At 36.1% G+C, this 12,500-nt stretch overlaps 3 protein-coding genes across 3 annotated transcripts in view; 2 read left to right on the top strand and 1 right to left on the bottom strand.

The window, feature by feature from the left end:
• The window catches only part of Srp54k (signal recognition particle 54k), an 8,475-nt gene extending 5,948 nt beyond the window's left edge, over positions 1–2,527 (top strand). Inside the window, exon 7 of the mRNA XM_074094233.1 lies at positions 1,996–2,527. Coding sequence (XP_073950334.1) covers positions 1,996–2,451 — 456 coding nt within the window. The 3' untranslated portion in view covers positions 2,452–2,527. The remainder of the gene's footprint in view (positions 1–1,995) is intronic.
• A 2,403-nt stretch (positions 2,528–4,930) lies between these two features.
• On the top strand, positions 4,931–6,980 carry LOC141432593 (CCA tRNA nucleotidyltransferase 1, mitochondrial). Its single transcript, XM_074094234.1, has 6 exons — positions 4,931–5,084; positions 5,167–5,366; positions 5,442–5,725; positions 5,837–6,157; positions 6,342–6,564; positions 6,653–6,980. Exons 1-6 carry the CDS (start codon positions 5,031–5,033, stop codon positions 6,954–6,956), a joined length of 1,386 nt encoding a protein of 461 aa, XP_073950335.1. The 5' UTR covers positions 4,931–5,030; the 3' UTR covers positions 6,957–6,980.
• Positions 6,969–8,599, bottom strand: LOC141432594 (abscission/NoCut checkpoint regulator). Its single transcript, XM_074094235.1, has 6 exons — positions 8,423–8,599; positions 8,259–8,345; positions 8,096–8,172; positions 7,756–8,008; positions 7,427–7,678; positions 6,969–7,290 (listed from the first exon to the last, which is right to left on the bottom strand). The coding sequence occupies exons 1-6, from the start codon at positions 8,468–8,470 to the stop codon at positions 7,078–7,080; spliced, it is 930 nt and encodes a 309-aa protein (XP_073950336.1). The 5' UTR covers positions 8,471–8,599; the 3' UTR covers positions 6,969–7,077.
• Positions 8,600–12,500: the final 3,901 nt, after the last annotated feature.

Here is a 12,500-nt window from a genome sequence, read left to right as displayed (position 1 = left end):
CATGCACCGATGCAATAGTTGACGATGCACTCCCCCAGTGCTTTATAAGTTTGAATTAACAGAGGCTTATCTACCACATCTCTTAGATTTCTGAAGGCATATATCAGTTTACGCACTCTTGAAGCCACTAGGTGAATGTGATGGCGCCAGTTGAGGTGATCATCGATCTGTACACCTAGGTATTTGAGATGATCAGTGCGCGTTAGAAGAGTACAATTGCAGTTTACAGCGATGCCTCTGTTGCATGGATACGTGTGTATTTTTACTTTGTAATCATCTCCAGGTTTAGTGGCTGTAGTTTTACTGAAACAAATGTAATTCGTTTTTTGAACGTTAAGGGAAAGCAACGAGTCTTCCAGCCAAGTGGTAACCGTTTTAAGGCCGTTTTCTGCAAGCGCACGTACTCCGTCCCAACTCCTATCATGAAACAGTAAAACAGTGTCGTCTGCAAACATAATTGTTTCACAACCCACAATGTTCTTCTTACAAAGATCATTCACGTAGATTAGAAAAAGGGTGGGGGCCAGCGTACTACCCTGTGGAACGCCATATTCTAGAGGATACCATTCGCTATTAGTTTTATTAACGCAAGTACACTGCAATCTACCTGTTAGGTAGTCTGTGAAGAATTTTAATGCAACTCCCCTTACCCCAATATTTTCCAGTCGAGCCAACAATATTGGCATTGAAACGGTATCAAATGCCTTCTGTAGGTCGAGAAACACCCCCCAAAAATTTCATCCCCACATCCAAATACTCTATGATGTTAGTTGTGAGATGGAGAACTGCATCTTCAGTCGAAGTTTTAGCTCTGAAACCGTATTGATTGCTACTTAAGAGGGTGTTCTTCTCCAGATAGCTTATCAGTCGTTTATTCACAAGTTTTTCAATTATTTTAGATAATGCTGATATCAACGCTATGGGTCTGTAGTTGCTGGGTAGTTTTTTGCTCCCGTTTTTGAATACTGGCGTAACTTTAGCTCGCTTAAAAAGATCAGGGAAAACTCCTGTTGAGAAGCATAGGTTACATAGGTGAGCTAACGGAGCTGTTATAGACTCTTTACATAATTTTAGCATATCAGATGTAATACCATCTTCACCTGGCGCACTGCCAGACTTGAGTGATAATATAGTTGTAGATACCTCCGCAGTATCAGTGGGATATAGAATAAAAGGAGGAAGGGGCTGCGCTAGACATCACAGATCTTTTAGAGGCAAGTTGTGTCACCGAGGTGTTTATGTTCCTAAGGGTGGCGTCTGCAAGGGTTTTCCCAATTGAGGTGAAGTACCCATTGACTATATTTAGAGAATCCTTCTCGTTTTGACCTATCTCCAGCAGTTCTTCAGCATGACTTTTATTAGCATTTAGATTACAAACGTCTTTGATGACCTTCCACGTATTTTTTGTATCTCTGTAATATTTTTGGAGTTGAGACTTGTAATATTCCATTTTAAGTGCCTTTATTAATTTATTGCATATATTTCTATATTTACAATACTCATTTCTTAAAAACAAGTCATTTGGTTGCCGGGTCATGTTACGTTGCAATTTATCTAATGAATCATGTTTTTCCATCATAATATTTTGTTGGATAAGTTGGTCTGATGTGACTACACAAAATTTCCAATGAAAAACTATTTACTAAATATTCCATACTCATCCTAAAGCCAAGTGTATTATTAATATTTATGGAATAATGAAAAAGTTTAGTTGTTTACGAAAAATAAGATCTTTTCTGAAAAGAATGCCCATGATGTGTAACATAAATTTTAGTCATTCCATTAGAGTTATATCATAGCGACGCGCTCTAACTCCGCGCGGGTGTCAGGGTGTAATTTTGGGGAAAGGATAAAGACAAAATGTCAAGTTGCTGCCTTTGATTAAAGAGTTCCTTTATTGTTTCACTTATTTTTAAAAGTCGCACAAGTTCGAAGACAGAGTGCATTTCTATTGTCTATGTGAAATAGAGTAACAACTGTTTTATTTCTCCACAGGGCATGATCCCAGGGTTCTCCCAAGACTTGATGTCAAAAGGCAGCGAACAGGAGTCAATGGCCAAACTTAAACGACTCATGACCATCATGGACTCCATGAATGAAGGCGAATTAGATCACCGTGATGGTGCAAAGTTATTCTCAAAGCAGCCCACGCGCATAACCAGAGTGGCGCAGGGCGCAGGCGTCACCGAACGTGATGTCAAGGACCTTATTGCTCAGTACACTAAATTCGCAGCTGTAGTCAAGAAAATGGGTGGCATCAAAGGCTTGTTCAAAGGCGGCGACATGGCAAAGAACGTTAATCAAACACAGATGGCTAAGCTCAACCAACAAATGGCTAAGATGATGGACCCCAGAATCCTACAGCAGATGGGTGGCATGTCGGGACTCCACAACATGATGAGGCAGTTGCAGCAAGGCTCGAGCGGGAATAGTCTGATGGGCGGCAAATGACAGTAGATTTTTATTATGCTAAGCCACCGAACTGTAATTAAATGAATATGATAACCAATAAACAACTGGATATGGATTCTAATGATTTTATTCCTGCAGGTGTTATTTTAGTAAAGGTATAATTCGATTTTTATTTATATATATAGAGTCGAAATTAGGTGAGGGCACCACTTTCTTCGTAACTACATGTACCTAACCAATATCTTTGATGTAAAATTATGTAGAATCGAATGCTTGAAAATGCTAGAAAAATCGTAAAAAAATATTTCCTCTAGAGTTCTGTAGGTACTACAGGGTTATAAACGGAACCTCATTAATGCCCCTACATTGTGCGTGTACGTGTGTGAGGGCTCTATCGCAAGCAAGATAGACAGCAGAAGTTTATACATGACATGATATACTGAGCGCCAAAAAATCTGGACCTCAAATGTATGCAGTAATAGGTAATTTTTTATGTAGAGTGGGCCAAATTTTGTAATGCTGAGTGAATATATATATAGCTTTTGCCCGCGGCTTCGCTTGCGTTAAATTTGGGCTAACATAGATTTACTTTCTATTTACTTTACTTTTTTTCCTGTTTTGATTGATTTTTCGGAGGATTATGTGGCGGATCGTTGCTTTAGACAGATAGTGCAAATTATTGGAATTCAAAAATCGATCCAAATAATAATCATTCTTGCGATGCAGCGAGGAAATGCTGCCAGCATCTTTGGTACCATGCCGCAGGGTCCATTTTTAGATTTATTATAGTTTTAGCTTATTTAATTTTATTGTACCTAATATACCTTTTTTATGTTTATGTAATATATAATCCAAATAATAGATTCGTACAAACTTTGTACTCCTCTTTAACATACTCAGGGGTGGAATTCCAGAAAACGTTAAAGTGCCTATACGTGTTTCTTTTGCCCGCAACTTGGTAAGGGAGACCGAGGAGAGTTGTGACAGAGGAGAGTAGTGACAACACCGATTTTTAAGAACTTATTAACTAAACTTACAACTACTCGTAAAGCGAGCTCGCAGTAGCGCGCGTTCGATAATTTGAGACTTGAACTAAAAAACGTGCGATATTGCGAGCTCGCTAGCAGTTAATAAGTTGCAAGAAATCGACGTCGATATAGGATAATTCCCGCGGGATAAGAATACGTGAATTCTATAGAAAGCTACCCTGTCCCTGATTGAATTGAAACAGGCTTATTTTATGCAGGGAAATCGCATAGTTCCCGCGGGATAGATATGACTATTTCGATCAACTTAAAAAAAACACTTGCACTAATAGAAAGCTACTCTTTTTGACTGAAATTGGCTACCTATTTTTACCTCGGGAAAATGCAAAATTCCCTGGAGATAGAAATAAGTGACTTCTACATTACGACGAAGTGACTAATGATAAGCGACTTCTAAAAAACCCCGACTTTGGCACTTCAAAGTTCAATATCGTTAGTTAGTTCAGTTCAAATCGGTCCACCCGTTTAAGAGCTACGGTGCCACAGACAGACAGACAGACACACACACACACCTATGCACCACATATCTCAACTTGTTTATTTTCTTATTTAGTTACTTAAACAGCGACACTAGCGACATCTATGCTGTAGCCCTCATCGAGAAACTTTCAGCACCCCATTGGAAGTTGGAACTAACCGCTCACCCGGACAAGAGATGTCGTTATTAAGCGATCAAATTAAGATTGGTTTTTGGAATCTTTTTGTATTTTTTTTTCAGTTGGTATTTTCGATATGGGTTTAACGGGATGACCGTAAAAGTTACAAAAAAATTGAAATTAAAAAATACAAAAAGATTCCAAAAAACCAATCTTAATTTGATTGCTTAATAACGACATCTCTGCAAAGTGCGATTCTGTCGACATGAGATCTGCCGAATCGCGATAATGGCCAGATGCTACTCTGTCCTTTTACTTTTCTGTACAGATGCGTTGCAGGCCAACTGCGATTCTGTCGACATGAGATCTGCCGAATCGCGATAATGGCCAGATGCTACTCTGTCCTTTTACTTTTCTGTACAAATGCGTTGCAGGCAAAGTGCGATTCTGTCGACATGAGATCTGTCGAATCGCGATAATGGCCATATGCGAATCCGGTGAATTACGTTTCTGTCCAAATACGAGTAATCCCAGCCGACGGAGCAGGTGCAGGTGAAACTAAATAAAAGCTAAATAATAAAGGGGGTTCCAATCCAACTAACCCATATATAACCCAACACAGCGTTTGCATTTGTATACAGCCGTTATAACGTATGTACCCAATATGTACCACAGGTATATACATACATTTTGACATTCCTACTATGTTCCTAGTCTATGCAGCCCTCCGGTTGCCTCCCTGCGTGAGTCCGACTCGCACTTGACCTGTGTTATGATTTCTAGTATTTCATATATTTGAGTGTTTTTAATTGTAGCTGAAAACCACTCATATGTAAAAAAAAGTCCACTTGTCAATGTCACTGAACGAACGTCAACTCTCAGCCAAGCTCAGACAGATCGGTCGTCTGTTCTGTTGCTTAAGAAATGTTATATCCAATTTTCTCATCAATTATGTTTAATTATTAAAATTTAAGTTATGATTACAGGATATCACATTAGTTTAAAGTTGTGTCGTTATTTGAAACTTAGGGTATTTTTTATTTTATAATGGGTATCTTTGTTTATTTCCAAACACTGATTACTTACTAAACAGCTCCATCATTATATTTTAGAGCTTCTGTAGCAATACTATTCCCGAACGGCGAAGGGTTCGCTCAAAAATGGACATGGAATTAAAAAGTCGGGACAACCCCGTCGTCATCAAGCTCGATTCGCCTGAATTTCACAATATCTTTACCCAAGAGGTTGTGGATCTAAAGAAGTTATTCGACAAATATCAACACGAAATCAGGATAGCCGGCGGAGCCGTAAGGTTAGAAAATTTATAAGTCCTTTGCTAGAAACATAATAAAATAGATATTTTCTATTTTATGTTATAACTTTACAGAGATCTACTTATGGGTCATCAACCAAAGGACCTCGACTTTGCTACACCAGCGACACCTCAGCAGATGAAGGATATGTTCATGGCAGAAAACATCAGAATGATTAATATGAGTGGAGAGAAACATGGGACCATCACTCCCAGAATCAATGATAAAGAGAACTTTGAAGTAACTACCTTAAGAGTGGACATCATTACGGATGGGCGGCATGCTGAGGTGGAATTTACCACCGACTGGAAACTTGATGCTAACAGAAGAGACCTCACTGTCAATTCTATGTTTTTGGGTAACTTATGTTGTAATTTTACATTTAATATTTTAGTTCATAACTAGGTTTAGATACAGATACATACTAGTGCTTGCTATAAGAGCCTAATACTGTTAATTCTACTTTTAGGCTTTGAAGGTAATGTGTATGACTACTTTTTTGGTTATGATGATCTAAAAAGAAGAAGAGTGGCTTTTGTGGGTGATGCTGATGTCAGAATAAAGGAGGACTATCTCAGAGTAATGCGCTACTTCCGCTTCTATGGCAGAATATCTGAAAAACCTGATAACCATGAGAAAAGCACTCTGGAAATTATAAAAAATAATGTTGATGGCTTGCAAAATATATCTGGCGAGAGAATCTGGATGGAACTCAAAAAGATACTAGAGGGATCATTTTCAGGAGCATTATTGAAGACAATGTTGGATGTAGGAATAGGGAAACATATTGGTAAGAATTCTTTTGATGGTCCACTGCATGTACGCAAAAGCCGCATTACTACCCCAATAAATTGAATTCTGGTGTCTTCTTGTAAAAGGAAACAATATATATATAACATATAAAAATAATATATTACAAAAAAAAAATTGGAATATATTTTCAAATTCAGAGCTAATGTGTACACAATTTTCAGGATTACCACTAGAACCTAACATAGAGGAATTGGATAGAGTGCTTATAAGAGGCAGGCACCTAGGTTTACACCCAATGAGCTATTTAGCAGCATTACTGAGAGACATGGATGAGGTCACTGTGCTACACAGAAGGCTCAAGTTCTCAGGATATGATAGGGAAATGTTGTATTACATTGTTGAGCACAGAGAAAACAAAGAAGCCCATCCTCATAGACCTTTGCTGTAAGTAATATTTTATTAGTAGTAATTATTACTAAAACATATAATGTGTATCTGAAAGAGTGTAAATTAATAATGTATTTTGTTATAGGCCCTATGAAAAATTAGTCCTTAACACTAAAATAAAACAGAAGGATGCTGTGGATTATGTCCGAGAAGTACTGAAGTACAGAGGAGAGGAAAAATTACTAGAAGAATTCAATAAATGGGAGTTACCTAGATTTCCAATGAGCGGTAAAATTCTGAAAGACAATGGTGTTCCACCAGGAAAGATGTATGGCCCCATCATTTCAAAACTCAAAGATATTTGGATAGATAATAATTACATACAGACAGCAGAAGATTTGGCAAAGTTGTTACCTGGTATTATAGCAGAAATTGACATGAGAAAATAAATTATGACTTCATAAGCAAGAATATATTTTATTTAACTGATTTACATAAAAAATATTGTTTTAAATTCTTATCATAATTCAAACAATTTATAGCAATGCCTTAGTAAAATCAACAACTTTATTAAACAGAGGTGCGGTTGGAAGGTGTGTAAGGCTCATATCTGTTACAGCCATCATCATCATCCTTGTGTTCTATAAAGCAGCGCTTGCAAAACAGGTACCGGCAGCCAAGACAGCGCATTGTAGCATCTTCATTGCATATCTCACAAAATGGTAGCTCATTATTGGTTGATGGGCTTATCTCATTCATATCAAGGAAAGCCTCACTTTTAAGCTGAAAATATTATAAGAAATACATTAGACAATATTTAATAGAGTATACAGATAGTATTTCACCAGGAGGCACAAGCTATGACATTAAATCTATCCTAAAGATGTTTAATTTATGTATTAAAGTAGCTCAAAATTACCTTTTCTATAATTTTCCTTACACTATCCTCTTCATCCTCAGAGTTATCCTCCTCTGGCTCTGGCTTAGTGTTTGTGCATTGAGATGGACCTGGATCATCCTTCAAATGGTTAAGTCTTTTTTCCATTTGAGAAGTCAAATCATTAAACTCATCTGTGTATTTGGTATCCATGGCTGCCTGATCATGATACTGCTTCAGCAAATCCTCTATTTGATCCTGCTCAGACCTTGGATCTGCTGTAACCAACATGGGCTGTAAGGAAACACTTCTCTTTTAAGCAATCGCATGTTACTACAACAACCAATTCACTAGGATTAAAAAAATATTACCTTGGTTTGTAGTGTAGACACAGGTACACCCCGTAGTTTTGCTAATCTATCTAACAGTTCTGCATCTGATGTAGAAGGCACATCCCCTTTTATATTTTTTAGACGCATTGTTATTTCTTCTTCAGACATTTTTACTTTTTCCTTGTCCTTTAGCTTTCCTAATCTAGCTCTGATTTCTTGATCTTTATCATTTAGGGTATCTTTGTTGCTACTAACATCAGTTTTAGAACTATCTTTAATTGCTTCCACACGCCTGAGTAAAAAAACAATAGAATAAAATAGAAAAATCAAACACTATTCAGTATACTTATAAAATATTAACAGTAATAGTTGAACATACTTATAATATGCAGCTGGTGGTTCAATGGGTTTTTGTTCGTTTGGTTTTTGAGCAGCCTGTTTGCATTTAATGCAGACCTAGAAGACATATTTTATGCAATAAAAAAAAGAAGATTTTCAGTTCGCACGTATTTCAATGATTTGTATGTAAATTGAAATGTTACCTTTGTTTCCAAATTGGTTTTTTGTAAAAATATTTTATTATCTAAGCATTTTGAGCAATAACTGAAGCCACAACCGGGGCAGCCTTTCTGAAATGTTCAAAATTGTAAATACTCTATTCATTTCACTTTACTCTCGTGTCGTGTTGAAAACATTGGAGATGTACCTCTTTACGTAATAAAGAGAATGGTTTCGCACACGTATTGCAGGCCATCGTTGATCAAAAGTAATGTAATTAATAAATACTTTAAAACCAAAAATTATTCATTTCAAGATTTTCAAGAAACTTGGTTGGGATAGGGATAGAGGACAGGCCTTGGTTAGGGTGGGCCAGGCAAACAAATAAAATCGTTTACTGACAGTGACAGTTTGTTTGAGCATTTAATAAAAACGTCTGTCATAGGAATTTTAAAAACCTTGGCTAAAATTTAATCGCAGTTATCAAGGCGCGGCCACATGCAAATCGCTCGACGCTCGTTTTCATAACAGTGTCAAGTCACGTGACATATAGCGATAAAGCTGAAAATGTTGAGCTTTATCGCTGGAAAAAATTTTTTTAACAAAAAAGTAAAACCGACTCCAAAAAAATATAAAAAACATGGTACCGACTACAAAACCCTTGAAAATATTTTTCTAGTTAGGTACCTACTAGCTCGAAGTCGGTGCCTCAGCACGAGCCAGCAGGAGTGGAACAATAGTCGTCTACCTCACCTACATACTATGAGCTTCAATCATAACTAGAAAAGTATTTTCAAGGGTTTTGTAGTTGGTTCCATTTTTTGTTATTTTTATTATTTTTTGAAAAACTACTTTATTGTTAAAAAAACTTTTGTCACTTTTTAGTGATTTGTAGCCAACCAAAGTACATCGCACAACGATTCCATTAAGTCCAAACCAAACACGGCTTAGTTGCGTTTTTTTATAACAGTTCCATTGCCTACCTTCCGGCTTCAGCATCAGATCAGTTCGAAAGAATCATTAACTTAAAGCTTCTTCTTAGTCGTTTACCTAGGTTTATTAATCATGATCGTTTATAGATGCGCGAGCAGTACTTAGCTTTAACGAGTTCCATTGGCCATCTACGGTCTTCTTCATCAGGTCCAGTTTACCAAATGATACTTTCTGAATGTAAATGCTTATCTTAATGCTCAAAATGCCACAATCGCCATAGGTGTGCCTATAAATTTTGAGGTTTGCCCTCGATTTCCCTAGGATTCCAACATCAGATCTTGACTCCGTGACAATGGGACCACCACAGAAGAAATACTCTTTCGAATAAAAAAAGAATTTGAAAATCGGTTTACAATTGACTGAGTAATCGGTGAACATACATAAAAAAAATACAAACATTGTAACAACCTCCTTTTTTGAAGTCGGTTAAAAAGAAAGAAACCTTCAATTTCGGCTAAAACACTGTTTTTTTTTCACTCACTCCAATTTCTTTTAATTACTTATACCACTGCCACGACTGCTACTTATGTACCTACCTAAGTACTACTATTTAGTACCAGCTGTTGCCCGCGTAGAAATTGTTTATCGCTATCCCGCGGGAAGTACGTATGTCCTTTCGCGGGGTTCAAACTATCTGTATACCGAATTTCATCTAAATCGGTTCAGTGGTTTAGACGTGAAAAGGTAACAAACAAGCAAACAGACCTACAAACTTTCGCATTTATAAAATTAGTGAAGCACGAAATACGGAAATACAAAAACCACCATAGTGCGAGTCAAACTCCGTGCAATTTTTTTAATTTTTTACTATCATAATTAACACTTACTGTCAAGCCAAACACATGCTAATTATATAATAAGAGAAGTGGATAATAGAATATATAAAACTAAATATTTACGTTAAGCATTTATTGAGCTCAGTGTCACTATTGACTCCAAATTCAAAAACAATTTTTTTTAGAGTAAGTACCTCCCATAGACGTAAAGTGGGGGTGATTTTTTTTTCTTATCCAACCTTGTAGTGTGGGTATTTGGATAGGTCTTTTTAAAACTATTAGGGGGTTGCTAAAACGATTTTTCGATTCAGTGATTCGGTTGCAAAATATTCAACTTTAGAGTTCAAATTTGCATTAAAATCGAGCGTCCCCCCCTCTAAAATCTAAACCGGTGGAAGGAAAAATTTGAAAAAATTAAGGATGATAGCACGATGATAGTAAGTTTATCAAACTTACAAGGAAAAGGTGGAGTATTTATTATTTAATATAACATAGTACAAATCAAAATACAGGTAACTAAGGGGCTGTTTCACCATCCATTGATTAGTGTTAACTGACGGTTAAATGTAATGCCGTCTCTATTTGTTTTGTTCGAATAGACGGAGACGGCATCACATTTAACCGTCAGTTAACACTAATCAATAGATGGTGAGTGAAACAGCCCCTAAAACTACAAACTAAAGTTATAAATAAAAAAAATGCTTAAGAATTATTAGTAGTTTAGGGGCTGTTTCACCATTCATTGATTAGTGTTAACTGGCGGTTAAGTGTGATGCCGTCTCTATTTGTTTTGTTCGAATAGACGGAGACGGCATCACATTTAACCGCCAGTTAACACTAATCAATGGATGGTGAAACAGCCCCTAAGAGTAAATAGCAGCCTAAGGTATAAAATATACCTAAACTTGGAATATTCCGTACAAAATACGAAAAAAAATAACAAAAAAAAAAACCTTAAAAAATATTACTTAATTTTTTTTGGTAATGGCTACGGAACCATATTTGGGGCGTGTCCGACACGCTCTCGGCCGGTTTTTTTTAAACTAAAAATGTAGTCCTGCTTAAAACAGAAAAATACAAATAAGTATTCTTTGAGGTTAAAGTTGTAAAATGACCCTAATTGTCTTTTTAAAAAAGGTTCACATATCAAGGTTCGGATCAAAAGGGCCTAATTCTTCCTTATATATACGTACACTTATTATCTACATTGAACTTTCAGTACACTTCGAAATTTGAAGCTGACTACTAAAAAATGAACAGGTAAAGGAAAAAAAGCATTAGAAATGTATTGTTCATTGGAAGAATTTGCCGTATTTTAATTTTTTATTATGATTAATAATGATTATGACACCAAAATTGCTTTTAGATTTAACAATAACAGCTATATCGAAACCATTAGCCATAAAAGCAATATAATAATACTCTTATTATTGGATGAAGGGTAATAGAAAGAAATAGTAAGTTATTCGAAATTAGCTATAATTAGCGTTAGTAAGCTATTCATTAAAACCCTTAAATACCAATATCGAAAATAAGTTAAGTAATAATATTGAAATGGAAACCGTGGATTTATGTTTTCTTAAATTTCCCAAAAAAGTTTAGCAGAAATAAGCACTTTTGAAAAGACACCTCATTTCTACTGATAAAAAATTCAAATGTTTAAATTAAAATTAAACATGAAATCAATCAAATGTAAGTATAATAAAGTAATCAGGAATTTAAATGCCTACAATACCAGCTGGAGTAATAATAAATCTGGCACTTTTATTGCTCAAGTGTGGAGCAAAAACTACAGTCATTTCTCTTACATTTGAATATTTTTCTTGAATAAAATCTGATTCATTTATAATATCAATTGTTTCTGATGTTTTCCTAAGACTTAGTCTAGTTGACACCATGTTAGACCAAGCAAGGCCCAAGGAAGGTAAACAATTATAGAGCCATCAAAAGCTGCAGTAACTTGATTTATACAAACAATGGCCAAGTTAGCATTCTGAGCTGTTTGATCAAGACATAGCCAGCTCTCCAGATCTTCAGCTCTTTGAATGTAATTAGTGATCAGTTCTGTATGGGCTGCAATAGAGTCCACAACAATAAGTGAAACTTTATTCTACTTAAAAGTTTTGGTAAACGCACCTTTACACAGGATAGCAATTCAATTGGCTCTGTTACATGTTCAATGAATATATTTTTGCCATAATCAGTTTCAGAATAAACTGGTATGCTATATGATTTTTCAAGCCTTTTCACAGGGAACAAGTCTTCAAGTGCATATGTAGACACACCCACAAATATGAATTATGTGCCACAGCTTGGAGTAACACTTGAGTTTTGCCAGATCCACTTCGCCATAAATCTCTGTCAGTGTTCCTCTTAGAAATCCGCCTTTCAGTAAATAATCTATTGTATTGCACCCAATAGATATTCTCGGGTTTAGATTTTCTTTCTGCCAGTAAAGCGTCTCTGGGACACTTTCTGGTGACATGTAATCTGCAACCATTGATTTTAATAAGAATA

The sequence above is a fragment of the Choristoneura fumiferana genome, chromosome 11 (genome assembly GCF_025370935.1).
Source record: "Choristoneura fumiferana chromosome 11, NRCan_CFum_1, whole genome shotgun sequence".
In the NCBI taxonomy this organism is placed as follows: domain Eukaryota; kingdom Metazoa; phylum Arthropoda; class Insecta; order Lepidoptera; family Tortricidae; genus Choristoneura; species Choristoneura fumiferana.
Note: the sequence above shows the minus strand (reverse complement) of the source record. Positions and strands in the feature narration are given on the sequence as shown.

What these genes read in the sequence shown, in the direction of transcription:
- LOC141432593 (XM_074094234.1), top strand. Translation starts at nt 5,031, where the DNA reads ATGATTACAGGATATCACATTAGTTTAAAGTTGTGTCGTTATTTGAAA. An exon ending in ATAGCCGGCGGAGCCGTAAG is followed by an intron (nt 5,367 to 5,441) that starts GTTAGAAAATTT and finishes ATAACTTTACAG; the next exon opens with AGATCTACTTATGGGTCATC. An exon ending in AGGAATAGGGAAACATATTG is followed by an intron (nt 6,158 to 6,341) that starts GTAAGAATTCTT and finishes CACAATTTTCAG; the next exon opens with GATTACCACTAGAACCTAAC.
- LOC141432594 (XM_074094235.1), bottom strand. Translation starts at nt 8,470, where the DNA reads ATGGCCTGCAATACGTGTGCGAAACCATTCTCTTTATTACGTAAAGAG. An exon ending in AAACCAATTTGGAAACAAAG is followed by an intron (nt 8,173 to 8,258) that starts GTAACATTTCAA and finishes TATGTCTTCTAG; the next exon opens with GTCTGCATTAAATGCAAACA. An exon ending in TAAGGAAAATTATAGAAAAG is followed by an intron (nt 7,291 to 7,426) that starts GTAATTTTGAGC and finishes TAATATTTTCAG; the next exon opens with CTTAAAAGTGAGGCTTTCCT.